This window comes from Otolemur garnettii, unplaced genomic scaffold (assembly GCF_000181295.1).
Source record: "Otolemur garnettii isolate 467f Iridium unplaced genomic scaffold, OtoGar3 scaffold00016, whole genome shotgun sequence".
NCBI classification, from domain to species: Eukaryota; Metazoa; Chordata; class Mammalia; order Primates; family Galagidae; genus Otolemur; species Otolemur garnettii.
The window spans coordinates 19,801,286-19,818,597 of NW_003852411.1; the positions used below are offsets into that span (position 1 = coordinate 19,801,286).

General features: G+C 41.5%; 1 protein-coding gene across 1 annotated transcript in view; it reads left to right on the plus strand.

Annotated features, from left to right (window-relative positions):
- The first annotated feature begins 480 nt into the window (after window positions 1-480).
- Window positions 481-17,312, plus strand: part of TNFSF4 (TNF superfamily member 4) — a 19,475-nt gene continuing 2,643 nt past the window's right edge. Inside the window, exon 1 of the mRNA XM_003785820.1 lies at window positions 481-633. Coding sequence (XP_003785868.1) covers window positions 481-633 — 153 coding nt within the window. The remainder of the gene's footprint in view (window positions 634-17,312) is intronic.

Consider the following 17,312-nt stretch of genomic DNA (forward strand, 5'->3'; position numbering starts at 1 on the left):
GATTTAAGACACCTTGAGGAAGGGATCTGTGAGCCTCTGCATCACCAGATGATGATTTTTTATCTTTACCAAGTGACCCACAATTTGTTACTGGTGCAATGAGAAATTAAGAAAATAGCACACTTTTATGACTGTCATTTCACAGTCACTCAAATCAGAACTGGAATGCCACAAAAACAACTCCCTGTTAGCCCAGAGAAAAAAAAAAAAGAAAGAAAGTAAAGGGGAAATTCAGATTAGTCACAAAGAAGTTCCCCCGCCTGCCTGCAAAAGTTACATACAGTCTTAAAACTGAGAGGGAGAGAGAGAGTCCTCTCTGCTCTTTCAATCGCCTTTAATCTCCGGTCCTAGGACCTTTGCCTATTGTCTGATTGATAGGCTTTGTTTTGCCTTTATCTCCTCCTTTGTGGGGAAGGCTGGCATCTTCCCTCCAGTTTCCCGGTACTGCATCTTCATCTTCCCTGCATCCAGATTGTGAAGATGGAAGGGGTCCAACCCCTGGACGAGAATGTAGGAAACACGCCCCAGCCAAGAGTCTCTAAGAACAAGCTCCTGCTGGTGGTCACTTGCGTCCAGGGGCTGGGGCTGCTCCTGTGCTGCGTCTTTATCTGCCTGCACTACTTTACTCCCCAGGTAAGATGCACCCCTGGCTGCTTTTTTCCTCCAGCTTAGGTGGATGGCAGCCACAACCGCTGCTAACAGTCAGTTGTTGATCAAATCTGATGCCATAGTTTAGCTTTTGCCCCCCTCCCAGTGATTGTAAAGTGTGGTTGACCACCCTTCTGGCTCTCCTTTCCTTCCCTCTTTTCAGCAGTAGCTGCAGTAGGGCATGGTGGAGGTAGGGCAGAAGCAGCCCAGCTAGATGTATATCTTCTTTTCTCTGCCATGCAAGAATCCTGGTATTCCTTTATGAGCCGTTGCTTTGAAGTAGGAGTCTCTGGCATACTTGGTCTATGCATTTTGCTAGTAATGTGTCTGGATTAGAGAATTAATATAAAAAGGAAATAAGAAAGAGACCAGTTCCACTTTCCCATCCTATTCATAAATTCCACAGACAGGCAAGGAGAATTGCTTTTTAAAGAATGTTGAAGGTATCCATATGAAGTTCTTTTAAAATAGTTAACCTTGCATTTTTTTTTTTTTGTTAACCTTGCATTTTAAGGGCAGCGATGTGTGTGTGCACATGTGTAAGCCTACATGTCCATGCATGTACCCCAACAATTTAATCAGATACTGTTTTTCAGTCTATTCCTACCAAATATAAAGATAGCACTTAAACATAAAGACACCGCAAATCTTGTTTCCACTTGATGTCATAGGTGGTCATCTTTCTAGTATTATTTTCTCCACTTAAAACATTCTTTCCATTTTTCATTCATTTTATTCTCCATGCTCCTCCTTTTTGTTTTTTTTTTCTTATTCACTTGTTCAGATATTACAAACATAGTCAGGTCTCTAAGAATATCTTTCACTGCAGGAGATGCCACTGAAATGAAAATAAGTCTGTGCTCTCCCTGTGTTCCTTTGTCGGGGCATAGTCTGATAATTCTTGTTTCCCTGGATGGTCGCTTTGGGTCAGAAAAATCGCTCCCTGAAAATGATCAGACAGTAGGAACTTTTATGTCCTATGGCCATTTCAGAGACTCGGTATCTCAAGTTACACCAGGATAAGATGAGCAGACCTGGCAAGTGCCTGGGCTTGTTTCTGCCTACAGGAAATGGGGGTTTTTGGTGCAGGGAGGCTGGTGGGAGTGTGTGTGGTTGTGATCATTGAACCGCAGAGAGTGCTCGTGTCCCCAAATTCCAGAAGCGTATCTGGTGTCACGCTTAGATCTGCAGATGGGTTAGCGCAACACGCTTGTCATCCCCGTCCCACACCACACACATCCACGTCTCTCTGCAGAACACTTTGGGCGAAATTAAAGTAAGTGATTTGGGAAGAGGGGGTGGGGGCGGAGTAAGGTGCCTATGGCAGGATGCCCAAGACATAGAATTAGGAATTAGGCTCTTCCGAGAAGAAAACAAAGAGAGTAACCAAAAATAGAACTGTTAAATGCATTCGTCAGGTGCCGGAGCCTGGGGAGTGCTTTTTCAAACAACCACAGTGTTACATATTTCCTTACACTACGGAACGATAAAAAGACAGAACACACAGCTGCAGCCAAGGCTAACCAGTTGCACAAGGACTCTGAGCAGGAGACAGCAAAAGGTGAAACTGAAACGTGTGGTGGCTGATGGCTGGCGCCACCTTGGATCGTCAATACCCAGGGGATGCTGACAAGAAGCGGGGTCCTTTCTGGAAAGTCATCTAGCAACTCTGGGGCAGCAGCAAAGCCATGAGAAGGAAAGCTGCGAGCTGGTTTGTAGGACACAGGGACTCACCGTGAGCCGATCTCTGGGAGGGAATGAGCTTTCTGTAGTTCTAGTGCAGAAATGGAAGAAGCAAAGACTCAGGAGGTGGTTCGAGCTGTTTGCTCAAGAAACTTGCTTCCATATCCTCTGGAAATAGAAACTTTTTTTTTCTCAGACATTTTAAATTCTTCACTTGACATTAATTTTAAAATTTCCCCTTATTTCTAGCTAGATTGTTTGAGCTAGTGTAATTTCTTACATTATTGTAGGATCTGGGGCGGCACAAAGGGTTTTTAGTTAATCTTATATTTATTATTTGTATTTCATTGTGGGAAGGACAGCATAGATGGGCAGTGTGTGTTTTCCATGGGACCTGATCAAATAGCATTGATAAGAGTGGTGGCAGCACACATGCATGTGTGTGTGTGTGTGTGTGTGTGTGAGAAAGAGAGAGAGATTGAAGATTGAGGGAAAGTTGTAGAGTAGCTGTTGAAAAAGTGGCCATGTTTGGAATTTTTAGCGAAGGATGGGGTGAGTGTTGATATGTTGATATAAATCAAACCTTTACTGGAGTTTGATGGATGGGGTTGATAGAAACCAAACCTTTTTACATTGTGAGACATCACATCACAGTGATGGATATTGGAGGTGAAATAGAACCGAAACGTCCATTGTTTACCCGGTAAATGTGCAATCTCTCCTATTGCAAGAGTAGGTATTAGGAAGATAATCATACCTTTATTTCTTAGATTTCATTTTTAGCTTTATAAAATAATTACCTGTGTGGGTGGCTCTAAATACAGACATGGCTATTAAACTCCTTTGGCAGTCAGCTTTACCTTCAATCACGTTTATTTAGTAAACTCTGTTTTCTCACCCTTGGGTTAAATCTTAAAAAGCATATGCTTTTATTTTAGACATGCTGGGAGGAAAAGACAGATCTTCCCCACTCCTCATATAATTCACTTTCCCCTTTGGGTCTCGATTTTCTCATCTGTAACATGAGGAATTGCATCAGATGATCAGTACGATCTCTTCCCATTCAATATCCCTCGAGTGTGTAGTTTACATATTCAAAGAATGTGTATGAAGACTTGAAAAAGAACATGTGACTAACAGATCTTTGTATTTAAGTGCATGGATTTCCTGTTCTTAAGAAGGGACTTGGGGAAACCAAATTTACACACATATGCTTTCCTATACTTATGTACTCTGTGCATATACAGATAACCCATTCTGGGTTATTTAGGAAAATAAAGTGTTTAGAAAAGGAAAAAAATGCAGGCTCTAGAGCAGTGTTTTTCAACTGTTTTTATGTCACGGCACACTTGCACCTATAACTTCCAGGGCACACTTAAATTATGTTGGTCAAAAAAAAAAAAAAGTAAAAAAAAGAAAAAGTATACTAACTGTGCTTTGAACTTATTTCCAAAATTATTTAATTGATAATCTTTAAAAACTTTCATGGTGCACCCCTGTGCCACAGCACACAGGCTGAAATTCACTGTTTTAGCAGAATATTCATGACACAGTTGTAAAATTGAGTGTTTCTGGCACCCAAACCAATACAGGCTGTTTGGATGCTGCATCAGGCTCACTACTTAAAGCGTCAGGTTTTCAGTCTTATGTAAAACTTCAGCGAGGGAGAATGGCAGAAAACAGTTGACCTTGAGAGGCTTTATTGAAACCGGGCTCTTTGGAGACTTTTATCACCTTTATCATCGCCCTTAAATGAGTGACAGGTGTTAGTGACATTTTCCCAGCAAATCTCCCTGTGAAAAGTCTAGACAGTGATTCAACCAGCTCTGCATCAGTGAGAGCCAGAATTAGAAGTCACGGTTTCTTGGTGAAGTTTCAGGCTATCCCTTGGACTTTTTTCATTGTATCATTTAGTAAGAGAAAGAGGAGTTTGCTTGAAAAATCTTGTTTCAGATTAGGTAAATTTAAATATCTCTGTGCAATCTAACAAGTTTTTAGAAATTCTTTTCATTATGACAGGCATGCAAATAAGATAATTCAAATGCATTTGAAATTTGCTTTTTGTAAGCAAATCTTGGAGAATTAAAAGGAAGCATCTGAAGTAGTGAGCTGATTGATCATAAGGTATTTTCAGGCCCTTAAAGGAGGTATTAGTAAAAATAGATAGAATGGCTGGATTTTTAAGCAGGTATTAGACACAGTCTGTTTAATGATGAAACAGAAACCCAGAAAGGGTAGGTGAATTGCTTGTGATCACTTAGTTAATTAACCAGAAACTCCTGACTCCTAGACAAGGTTTCTGAACTTGTCAAGGCATCCTTCCTGGAATTCATTCCAATGAGTGCTTACTTGTCCCAGGCACCGTGTGAGGCACTGGAGACACAAACATCCATGGAAGAAGGTTTTTGAACTCCCTGAACTCATAGTCAAGATGTAGGGAGGAGGCAAAAGAGAAGGACACCCAGACATGTTCAGGGGACAATGGGAGGAGGAGAGATGGAGGAGGGCTGCCTCAGCCTTCTGGGAGTCAGGAGAACCTGGGGGAAGAGGTGCTGCTTCACTTGCTGTTAGAGGGAGTAGAAATTCTACAGACAGATGAGAAGGCGGGGAGTGGGTAGAAGGCTTTCTAGGTAGGAACTACAAGTTCAGAATAGCAGAAGTTCAGTGTTCATAGGAAAAAGTGACAGGGAGGAGGTTGCAAGCGTACACAGGGGCAGATCACATGGCTCTTGTGAGTTACTCCAAGGGAATGCACTTCATTCCAAAGAAAATGAAAATTTTCAATATTGTTGCTTCTCCAAATTTTGCTGCTTTTATGTGGTCTCTGTATTGGCAAGTATACAAAGTGAGTATAGTCTTCATCGGCAGTAGGGGGCGCCACAGTAAAACTAACCACTGTCAGCCCCTTCTCCCGAAGAGTCAAGGTGAGAAAAGTTCTCAGGCAGTCAAGGGCTCATCCACATATGAGAGAATGAAAAATGTCAGGGGCCTAATATTAGTCACTGTTTAGAGAGTGATGCTGTTTTCTAAAGGAAAAATTCAGATACATGTTCTGACCCAAGTACTCAAACCAGGACAGAACAATTTGGATGGGGGTTGTGCTGGGAAACATCACACACATAAGCACATACAGACACAAATACACACCAACGGTAGTTGGGACGTGGACAGAAAGGTCTCAGAACAGGCTTAGGTACATAACCTTATTCCTGTTCTGTGACTCAGCCTTGCCCAGGCGCTGGCCACCCTGCCCTGCCAGTCATGTTTCTTTTAGTAAGAATTACTTTCCTGTCCTTCACTCGCAGTAACTGCAGCTTCCTCCCCACGTGAGGGATTCTCCATTCATGGAAAACTAACAATCTTTTGCAGTCATTTGGGTTAAAGGAGCAGTGTTCAGTGTTGCTGTTACTATTTAACAGCTGGAAACAACAACAACAACAACAACAAAAAATACACCTCATGAAGTAGAAAGATTTATTTCCCCAGAGTCACAGAAGAAAGATGTGGTAGAGTTGGATGGAAACCCAATTTTCCACCATCCTATGCCTTGTATACTACGTTTGCCGTCACGCATACTTTGGATCGCCACATCTTTTCATATGTGGGAATTACAACACTTGCTGACGCCAAAATACAAAACATCTGTCTCAGGTTTGGTGGGGTCGTTGAAAGGTATAAAGAGAGTGGGCTGGGCGAGGAGCCAGAAGACTGAGTTAGTCCAGACTTTTAGCTCAGTGACCCTGAGTAAATTCCGTTTTGTTTAATCATTTCCATAATTGGAATTTGGTTTTTGTGAGGAACAAATGGTGCAGAGTTTTGCCAATGCTGAGATGATGATGATGATGATTCATGTACATGCTTCTATAAGCATAATGCCACTGAGATGTTCACTATTACAGTGTGTATGCTCACTCTTCACTGTCATTTTTAGGGTTAAGAAAATCCACCTTGGAATAGTTCTATTATTTTCGAACATAGATTTCTAATTAAGAGGTCATAAGTACATTAAAGAGCAAAGAAAAAAGGGGGAGAATTTATGAGGGCGTGAAGTATTAACAAGTTCAGTGCTTTTCTGAAAGTGGTTTAGAGAGCTAAAATTAAACACAACACGTGGCTCCTCAGTCTAGTTTTATTTCCCCTCCCTTGGATATATTTCATCCAATTCTCCAATGACTTGGCTGTTAAATAAGAAAGAAAGATTTACAAGATGCATGTGGTCTGGTTCACAGTTCAAGAAACATTACAGATATGACTGCCATAACTGAAATTATTTTTCTTTTCAGTAGACCTTTCATTCTAAAATGCATCATAGGCGGGTTATTAATTTGCATAAATTTATCTAGTTTTGATAACATGCCAATGCTATTTAATAACACATGCTGACTAACAGAAAGATGGACAAATAAGATGGACAAATAGACCCAAACTTTAATTCTTCTGATAGGAATTTAGTAAGAGCTTTGACTAGAAAGCTTCCATTTCAAACTATTGCATAGATGAGGAAGTGAGGGCTCCAGGGAGTGTAAAGTGATATATCCTGGGGGTGGGCTCCCCTGCAGGGAGTCAGCAGGAGCCTAGAAAGTCTGTGAAACAGTGTCAAAAAAAGATAGGGATTCAAATGACCATATGACCCAAAAATTATAAGGAAGCATCACAACAGTCATCAGAAAAAAATAAAAGAAACTTGCTGGGTTGTAAAATAAGTTGTAAAATATGTTTTTTACAGTTTAGTCATATAAAACATATGTTGAACTACTTATGTGTTGGGTGCTCACTGCTTTTAGCCTCCTGGGCCCCTACGGGTATTGATCTGCCTCTGTCTATGGTAGAAGGAAGACCGAACTCGAAGCTCTTTTTGGGATGGATGGGGAGCAGGGAGGTTGAGCGGTCAAACTACTGTGGTAGGAACAGGCCCTCATTTTCGCAGAGCTTTTCCCTACTTCTGTCTTCACTTCTTTGCTTAAAGGAAGGTTGTGTATAGTTTTATGTTGAGAACATCTGAGGCATAGAGATTTGACAGAAAGGTCAGGGTTAGGAATTAAGACCCAGTGTCCTGTCTAGTGCTGGTTCCTTCCTTTATTCCCAGCCATGACTTCATCACTTCTGAGCCTTAAGAATGTTGGCTGGCTGTACTGAAAATTTGTTGCCTTTTCTGGCATCACCTACTTTTAAAGAAAAATTGGGGGAAGAATTTATATCCTGTCACAGAGGGAAGAAAAACTTTTTTTTTTTTAAGGATTTAAATCTACTTATACGAATATAAGTAACAATCCACAAAGCTTTAAAAATCACATAATGCCTTACAGTTTATTTTTATAAAACAATCAAAGCATTGCATGAGTGATGTTTGTAGACGAGAAAGACGACCTGAAGTATGTTCTTCACGTTTATGCTGAGTCTTATTTTTCTCTCTCTTTTTTTTTTAACGATGAAAGAGATTAGACTATGTAATCTCCCAAGGGCTTTTCTATTTCTGTCAGACTCTGACTCAAAGAATTTATTTATTTATTTATTTTTTGAGAAGAGTCTTACTGTGTTGCCCTCACAGCTCATAGCAACATCAAACGCTTGGGCTCAAGCAATTCTCTTGCCTCAGCCTCCCGAGTAGCTAGGACTACAGGCGCCTGTCACAATGCCTGTCTGTTTTTTTGTTGTAGTTGTCATTGTTGTTTTTAGCAGGCCCAGGCCGGGTTCGAACCCATCAGCCTCAGTGTATGTGGCTGGCACCCTGGCCACTGAGCTACGGCCCAGAGTCCAAAGAATTACTTTACTGTGATAGTGTGATTTGCACATTACATGCAAATACCTGTTCAACCAGGTAGTAGTTTCCTACTAGCCTAAGGAATTACTACAATCTATGTGGCTTTATTCTCTCATAGCACTGAAAAATAGAAATTTGAAATCAAGGTGGCAGCTGCGCCATGCTCCTTCTGCAGGGTCTAGAAAAAAGAATCCTTCTTTTGTGTTTTGCTAGCTTCCAGTGGTGCTCAGTGTTCTGTGGCTTGTAGCGCATCCCGTAGAGCTCTGCCTCCATCTTCACGTAGCCTTTGTCCCTGTATCACTGTATACCTTCTTCTTTTCCTCTAAGGACATCAGTCATGTTGTCTTTGAGCCTACCTACTTAACTAATTACATGTGCAAAGACCCTGTTTCCAAACAAGGTCACATTCTGAGGTTCCAAGTAGACATGAATTTTTGGGGAGACACTATTCGCCCCACTGCAAATTATCTATTCATTTATACATTCAACAATATCTACAGAATATCAGTTATCTATCCAGCACTGAGAACACAATGGCAATCAAAACAGATGCTGTCCTCTTGACCCTCCCAGAGTTGGCAACCCAATAGGGCAAGGAGGTAGTTAAATAAGCAATGGCTTATGAGAAGCACTGGAAAACCACATGGAGTACATTTTTCTGTTAAGAATTTTCAACTTCGCCAGTTTCAATGCCTCATTTCTCAATCAGGAGTATAAAACAAACATACTTTTCTTTTGCATTAGGTGCTGGTTTCTCTTGCTTTAATTAACCGGAAGGCTTTCGTTTAAAATGATACTGTCTTCATCTTCACCACCATCATCCTCATCCCACTACTGTTCTGTGAGGAACACTTTGTATCAGACCACATACTGACATTGTCGAGCATCCCACAGATGAGGCTCAGAGCTTCTTTGCACACACAACACCAGGGATAATCTTGATTGCTCATTAACCCTCAGAGGGAACCACTGGGGAGCGGGAGTTTTGGTGATTTTGTTATAGCAAAGGAGTCTACTGTGTTGCCTTCTGTACAGAGGTCTTTATATCACTCAGTTCTTTCAGATTTCTCTTTTGAATATTGTGATTTGCCTATTCTCTGAAACAGAAGTATCCTTAGCCACTTTATTTCAATCATCACGATGGCGGTTGAAGTTCGAGATGGTATTAGACGCAGAGGAAGGGAAAGGACTTCTAGCCCAAGAACAGAACCCAGGTGTTCCCACTTCCAGCCTAACGCCCTGCTCACTCTACTTGGTTGACTTCTCAAGACACTATTCCTTCCTTTTTTATATGTCAAATGATCTGGGGAATGAGTGATTTCAAATAGAAAGATATTGACTATAGCAATTCTGCTACTTTCTTTTGTGTTCAAGAATGAATGGGACAATTTTACAGAAACTTGAGTAATGTGTGATGTTGACTGGAGTTGTTAGACATTATGTGATTGTGCAGCCAGCCACTGGTGAAGGTCCAGGCATGGCTTAAGGGGCCAAGTTCCACCTTATTTCTGCAAACATTTATTTGCTGAGTGCCATTATATTTGAGATGTGATAGGAGGGATGGCAATGCAGTGGGCACATTGTAAACTTGCCCTAAGAGTTGCTGAGACTGAGCTGATATGGGGGTCTTATAGGGAAAACTTACCCAATCACTGACATGAGGGAGGGAGTTCTCAGAAATGCTTTGGTAGATCCCTCTGTCAGTGTACTTTAAGGACTTCTCTAGTTAATGTAAAAAAGAGAAACCCAGTATAAGAAAATCTTCCCCTCCATAATACAAAGAGTTGGTGTATTAGGTTAGTCACATAATTTTGAAGGTATGTTCATGTCACATGGATGCTTTTGGTTGATTTGGTTGTTTACCTAAATATCTTAGATTCCTTTTATTAATCTTTTAATTGCTAAGTATTGGGAACAAAAAAACCGTAGTTGATGGTCTCTGAGATAGAGAGGAGGGAGGCCTTTCTGAGGGAAGGCCTGTACAGCCATTACTAAGGATATTTGAAAAGAAGAGTAGAGGTGGTTAGAGAGGGGAGGATATTAGGATATCACACAGGCAGAAAGAAAGGTGGAGGGTAAGAGAGAGATTGCAGGCAAAATGCTTCAGAAGTGGTCAGGGGTGGACAAGGAGAAAGTGAAAGTTGTGGATAACAAGTACAATGGCTTCTCTTTGTGTTCATTAAATACCAATACCAATTAACTCTTTATTCAACAAAGCTTTCAAGCCACACTTTTTTTGTCTCTGAATGTAACTTTTAGAATAAGTTTTTCTGAATATGGAAGGATCCTTGGCCAGAGAATCTGTGTTTGCCCATTTTTCCTCCTCTTCTCTCTGGATGGGGTTGTGAATGAATGCCTCTGATCAGAAGTGGAGGTCCATCCCTTTGTAAGGGGGCTATTTCCCGTGAGTACTTATTACATCTACTAGGATGAGGGTCTGCTCTCAGGATACTGTAGTGTAGGTATCCTCAAACTATGGCCTGCAGGCCCCATGTGGCCCACCGAGGACATTTATCTGGCCCACCGGGTGTTTTTGCTGCCACTGCCTGTCCTGTTTAGCAGCCGACTCGTCCCGGGACCCGCAGTCTGGCCCTCCAGTGGTCTGAGGGACAGTGAACTGGCTCCCTGTTTAAAAAGTTTGAGGACCCTGCTGTAGGGGGTAAGTGTGAAAAATTCCACCTTCCCTTGAAATGCATCCTGAGAGCTTATGAGGTCATGTCTTCGTGATTTCTCAGATCTTGATTGACATGAGACCCAAGGTGGGGGCAATAAGAGGTCCAGGTCCAGTGTAGTTGGTGTGGTGAACTAGAGTCCTCATCATAGATCTGTTACCCCACACTCCTCCACTGGTTCACATCCCACCTCTACCCCTCCACCAGAAATTGACATTGTGGCCTGGGATCAAGTGAAGATGTTAAGGCCTACTAGTAAATGCATAGCCCACTTCCTGGTGTCATACTTAGTATCTTTTACTACTGCCACAGATACCACTCTCCAGGACAAATGCTAAATGAATATAAGGTCAACACCTCCATGCCACATCCTCCTGAGTCAGAATTAGAGGTTCACACTCTCCAAATATGAGCTTTCAAAAGAAGTGTCACCTTCTTGGAAACACAGTACAGGCTGCTGGATAAACACCAGATAGATATCAGATGATATCTTTGGATAACTCGGTGTTCAAAGTACTGAGAGGGGCCAGAAAAGGACCCAGTTCTGACACTTCTTTGTAGCACAGCTTGTAGAGCCAACTTTGCACTGGTCCCTGCGCCTGGATCTGCAGTTCTTTGCCAGGACAGTTGCACCTAATCAGAGCCCAGCTAATAATTCTGCCAACCTGAACTACACAGAAAACCCTGTAGAGTTGGTTGAGGAGCTCTTTCTAGAGCAGAATTTCTGGGTATTTTGACATATAGCTGAGTTTTTTTGACAACTATACAAAATTAGTATTTAATATTATTCAATACTGATGAAGAAAAAAATTCAAGTTCATCTTGGACTCTCGGATAAATGCTTTCCTTGGCGTCCCTTACTCTTAAGATAGTATAGGATGAAGAAGATATTATCATGAGCTTGAAATTCAACTAAACTCAAGTTAATACAAGTTTGTTCCTAACCAGGTTCTAAACATCACTGATTCTCATTTTCTTATCTGTACGACATAGGTGATTACTATTTCTAATTCAAAGGACTATTTTAAGCAGCAAATGAAGTAATGAGTTTGAAATAGTATGGTATTTTGTAAGTTCTCAGTAAGTTTTACTCTTCTTTTGGAATACACAAAGAATAGCCCTATTTCTAGAGCTTTCCTCTAGGTGATTATAGAATGTCTTCTGCTTACTCGAGTCTTCTCTTTCGTTTAAGTCCCAAGTCTATGTCTTTCCTCCTTGGGCTTTCACAGCCTATGATGATTTTTCTGTTCACATATTGATTGTTGGTGTTTACTCAAATTTTTTTTTTTTTTTGGAGACAGAATCTCACTTTGTCACCCTCGGTAGAGTGCTGTGGCGTCACAGCTCACAGTAACCTCCAACTCTTGGGCTTAGGCGATTCTATGCCTCAGCCTCCTGAGTAGCCAGGACTACAGGTGCCTGTCACAAGGCCAGGCTATTTTTGTTGCAGTTGTCACTGCTGTTTTAGCTGGCCGGGGCCGGTTTTGAAATCACCACCCTTGGTATAGGGGGCTGCCCCCACTGAGCCACAGGTGCCACCCTACTCAAAGTTTTAGATAGAGAAACTATTTTCCTGACTGACATCCAAGTTTGTCATAAGTAAAGACTGTGCATTCTATCCCTGTCTATTCTGAGAGTTGAGTGTCATGCCTGCTGCACAGTGGGTATGAAGCAATTGCCAGTGCTATTCCTAATCAAACCACCAAATAATATGATGGTCACATTACTCATTCAACTACTGAGAAATACTTACAGTAAGCATTTTTTGAGCAGCAGCTTTGAGATGGGCATGCTTTCTGCACAGGGCATGGAGGGAGATACACTCTCTGGATTTAGATCTTTACAAGTTCACAGTTTAATGCAGTGTTTTTCAAATCTGAAACTTGGATGCTTGTAAAAATGAAGATTCCTGGAATCCACTCAGGTTTTCAATCAGAATTTTGGAAATAAAATGACTGGGCATCTGCTTCTTTCTTTTTGTAATAACAAATTTCTCTGGCGATTCTGATGCACATTAGAGTTTAAGAATTACTGGATTTGTAGACCTTCTTGTTGCATCATTGGCTGTTCCCAAAAATAATACTTGTGCATTATTCATTCGGTTAGCCCACATGTGCCGACCTAGGGATGCTCGGTTTTTCCTGTTGGTTTTTTTACCCTTCCCTCTGCCCCCGGATTCACTTATGGCAGCCTTGAAACCAAGGAGGGCAGAAGGGCATCCTGGACCCTGGGATCTCCCTGTGAGTTCTTACGATGAGGTCATTACTGATCTACTGTGTGGCAACTTCTCTTTTCCGAGGTTAGTACTGAAGTGGATACAAGGAGTGGAATTTTTTTTTTTTTTTCCCAGACAGAGTCTCACTCTGTCATCCTCGGTTGAGTGGCATCATTGTTGCTCACAGCAACCTCAAACTCTTGGGTTCAAGCAATCCTTTTTGCCTCAGCCTCCTGAGTAGCTGGGACTACAGGTACTTGCCTAACCACCATGCCGGCCAAAGGAGTGGAATATAAATGATGTCTTCATGGCAGTTTCTCCTCACTTCAAATTTACACGGGAGAAAAAAATGACCTTTCTCGTATAATGAAAATTATGCTGGAATTTTTTAGTCTCTTTACTTCTGTGGACCTTAATTTCTTCATCTGTAAAACATGATGTTCAACTAGAATGTGACTTCTTTTATACTTTTTCATGCTTCTAAAGACCATGTCATTCAAATTTCACAGATATATTTTAATTCTGGCATAGACACCATAGTTTGCATTTCACCTTGAAGGATGGGGTAGGCTCTTTAAACCTTCCAGACTGAAGGAAGTTTATTCTGTAGCCTATGCTTACATGGAAACTCTCCTGACCCTTTGATATTTTCTATTTTAATATCTGGAGAAGATCTGGGGATTTTACTTTTTGATATACAAAACACAGAGTTTGTGCATGTGGATAGACTAAATATCTTCTGATTTCTGGAAACCTTTCTCATGAAGCCCAGATTGTAGCCTATGGTGAGGAGGAGTGAGAGTTATAGGTAATACCTGTATAGCTCAGTAATGGAACAGCTTGGTGAAAAGGGCATGGGGAGGGATTTAGCTCTCCTAACAAGCATGAGAGAGCTTGTGAGCTGAGAGCATTGGTGAATTGGCAGTCTCTACACCTGTGGTGTTGAGAGGCACAAGATCAGCTCTATATTAGGCTGCAGGAGAAGTCAGGAACATGTACATTCTATCATGGACTTTTCACTCTGATTCTGTTGCTTCTCCTGCCTGCAGAATGCCAGCACGGCATCTCTCTGCTGTGATTACCAAGCTCTGCTATAGACTGCTAAAGGTCTATTCTTCTAAGACTACTTCATCCTCGAAGACTCTCTCTCTCTCTCTCTGCTAAAGTAGATAGCCCTCAGGCACCTAAAAGCAATTACTCCTGAGCAAGGTAGCATAGCGGTCTGCTTCTGGAACCTTGATAAGCCGGGGCCGGAGACCAACAAGTTGCGGGCCCGACCTCTGGACAATAGCGGGTCAGAAGGCTGATATGATGATTTTGTTAGTCTTTGATTTTTCTCCTTTATCCATCCCTTCATTGTGTTTTCCTGCATAAAGTTTATACAGTATTCCATAGAATGAATTAAGAATATGGCATGGATGTGTCTCTCATGTGCATCCAAAAATAGGGGACATTTATCAATTCCTTACAATGTTCCATGCCAGGGGCTCATTGTTCACACACATGATCTTATTCAAACTTTATAACAACCCTCTGAGACACAGATTTTTACTACCTTCATTTTACAAATAAAGAAACAAAGTGAGCATGGGAAATGTGATTTTCTCATAGTCACAAAGCTAAGTAGTCTAAGCAGGGAGTAAATCTTTTGTCCAGTGGCAGTATTGTTGAGAGTTTTTTTTTTCCCCACCCTTGGTGTTGTACATTCTGTGGAATTTCACAAATGTATAACACCACGCATTCACTAGTATAGTACCATAGACAGCAGTTTCACTATCCTAAAACTCCTTGTGCTCTAACTATTCATCCCTCCTCCATTTCCCAACCCCTGGCAACTATTGGTCATTTTAGTCTTCAAAGTTTTGCTGTTCCCAGAATGTCATAGACTATAGTTAGAATCATACAGTATGTAGCCTTTTCAGGTTTGTTTCTTTTGTGTAATGATATGTTTTTAATATTCTTCCAGGCTTGGTATCTCCTTTCTTTGCAGTGCTGAGTCATGTTCCACTGCATAAATATGCCACAGCTTGTTTATTAATTCACCTACTGAAGGATATCCTGGCTGTTTCCATCTGTCTGAACAGAGTGACTTTTAAATACTTACTATGGGAGTATAGAAAACAAAAATCAAAGATTTGATCTCAACCTTGACAGTGTTAAGGTTCTGATGGCAAAGACGGATGGAGGGACAATCATGGTAGAGAGAACAAAGGCAGTGAGCATTTTTTGAACACTTACCCTGTTAGGCAAACGGCTGGATACTTTAAGTTATCCTATTTAAACTTCTTAGTCAGCTTCTGGAACATTCTATGGTAATCTTACACCTTTTTTCACATGTAGGAAAGCTAAAGCTCTAAAATGCTATAATTTTTCCAAATTCACAAAACCAGATAAATTGCAGTTTGAACTGAATTTGACTCCAAAGCTTATGCTATTTGTCTTATCCTACCAAGTTCTCTACCCAAGGGCAAGGCAATTAGAGCAAATAGTTGGCTAGATTGTAAGACACAGAAAACACATGTGTGGTAATAAAGCTTTACAAGGTGTTTAGAGTAGGCTGTGCAAGGCTTTAACTTGGGCACTGTGGGGGTGTCTCTGGGCAGTGGAATGGTAGCAGGAGGTAATCATGTGTGGAGGGTGAAGGAGGAGATGGTGGAAGGGTGGGGAGCAAGAGGAAAGACCATCGTTTCCTCCTTTACAACATTGCCTAAGCTCGACATTACTGATGCTGGTAAGGGACTTCTGAGAATATGTAAATTTTTACCCCTGGGTGACCTTTAGGAGAAGGAACAGGATGCCTAAGTCTGGGCTTCCAGTAGATCGACCTGAAGGAAGTTGATCTACTGAAACTCCAGACTTAGGCAGAGAGGAAGTCACATGCGTTCCTTGCTGCCTGTCAGCATCTCGGTCCTAGAGGTTGTTTACTTGGTCAACTTACCATCCCTACTTCATCAGGCTACCTCGATAAAGTTGGGAAACTTCTTCAATTTGCAGGCACTTTTGGAGATTTTTGCAAGGTCAGTCAAAATAATCAAATCACGGGAGCTTTCAGATCACAGAGCTTGAAGGAGGAAGCATCATGTTTTTTCTGTTTTACTAAAAGTGACTGAAAAGTTGCAACTTTTAAAATCTAAATCATGACACGTTAGGGCTAAAAGAGATGGCTGCATTATGATTTTTCAAGAGGAGAAATCAATGTCTAGGGAGATTATGAAACTTAAGATGACACAGTGGCTGCCTGCCTAGCACTGGAACCCAGGTTCCTGCATGCTGTTCCACAGATGGCTTCTAACCCTGACAGGTAACAATTCGCCAGACTGTCCCAGAGAGCAATGGGGACCTTGTTTACCTAGGGGATTATGGTGACAGCGTAATCTGCCTTTGACAGGTCTTCTTCCAGAGCATTGCCTTAATAAGCATAAAAGACACTGATGCAGCTGCCACAAACAGCACACAGTGGGGAGACAGCTAGAGACTCCTGTTTCTGCCCCAGCCAGCCCCTCTGTCCATGTGCTCAGCATGCAGAAGGAATAATAACTGCTCCTGCAGTCTAGCCACTGGCAGCAACCAGACAGGCTTTCCCTTCTGCCTACACTGCCAGTTGTTTTCAGTTTGGTAAGGTTTGTGATTATGCTTATAAGACAGGGGATTCCACGTCCATGTGGGAAGTCCCCAGTGGAATCCACTTGATGGAGGCTGTGAGAGTGCCAGGAGAGCGAGCAGCAGGGCTTCCACTACCCAGGGCATGAAAACAAATTCCCTCCCCCCACACACTTTTGCTCAGGACATCTTGCCAAAAATAACCTTGCCAAAATTAAGAGCTGTTGTTCTTGGCAGGCACAATAGGCACTTTTTTTTTCTTACTTTTTTAGTAGGTAATAGAAGCATGTGGTACAAAATTCATTTAAAAAGTAGACCGTGAAAAATAAGGGTTATCCCTGGCTTCTAATTCCTTTCCCCAGAGGCAACATTTGCAGCCAGTGTTCTGTGTATGTGTATTCTTTCAGAAATATTCAGTACCCCCCTCAAATATTGTTCTTGTCTTGTAACAAAAAATGACAATTTTTTCTGTATAATTCTGCCATTTTTAAATTTAATAGATCTTGGAGTTGGCTTCTTATTGATTTCCTTTATTCTTTTAACCACTGAGTTCCTATGAACTCCCAGGCTTCTGCTCTGGCCTGTTTTATTTCTTTTCTTGCTATTGCGTACACGACTTGGTTCAAATCAGGTTTTTCAAGCTGTTTATAAAAAGGGAAAGGCCAAATGTTGAGAAAAAGCTGCACCCCAATCTATTGAACTCAATCAAGGATTAGAGCAGTTTCTTTTCTTT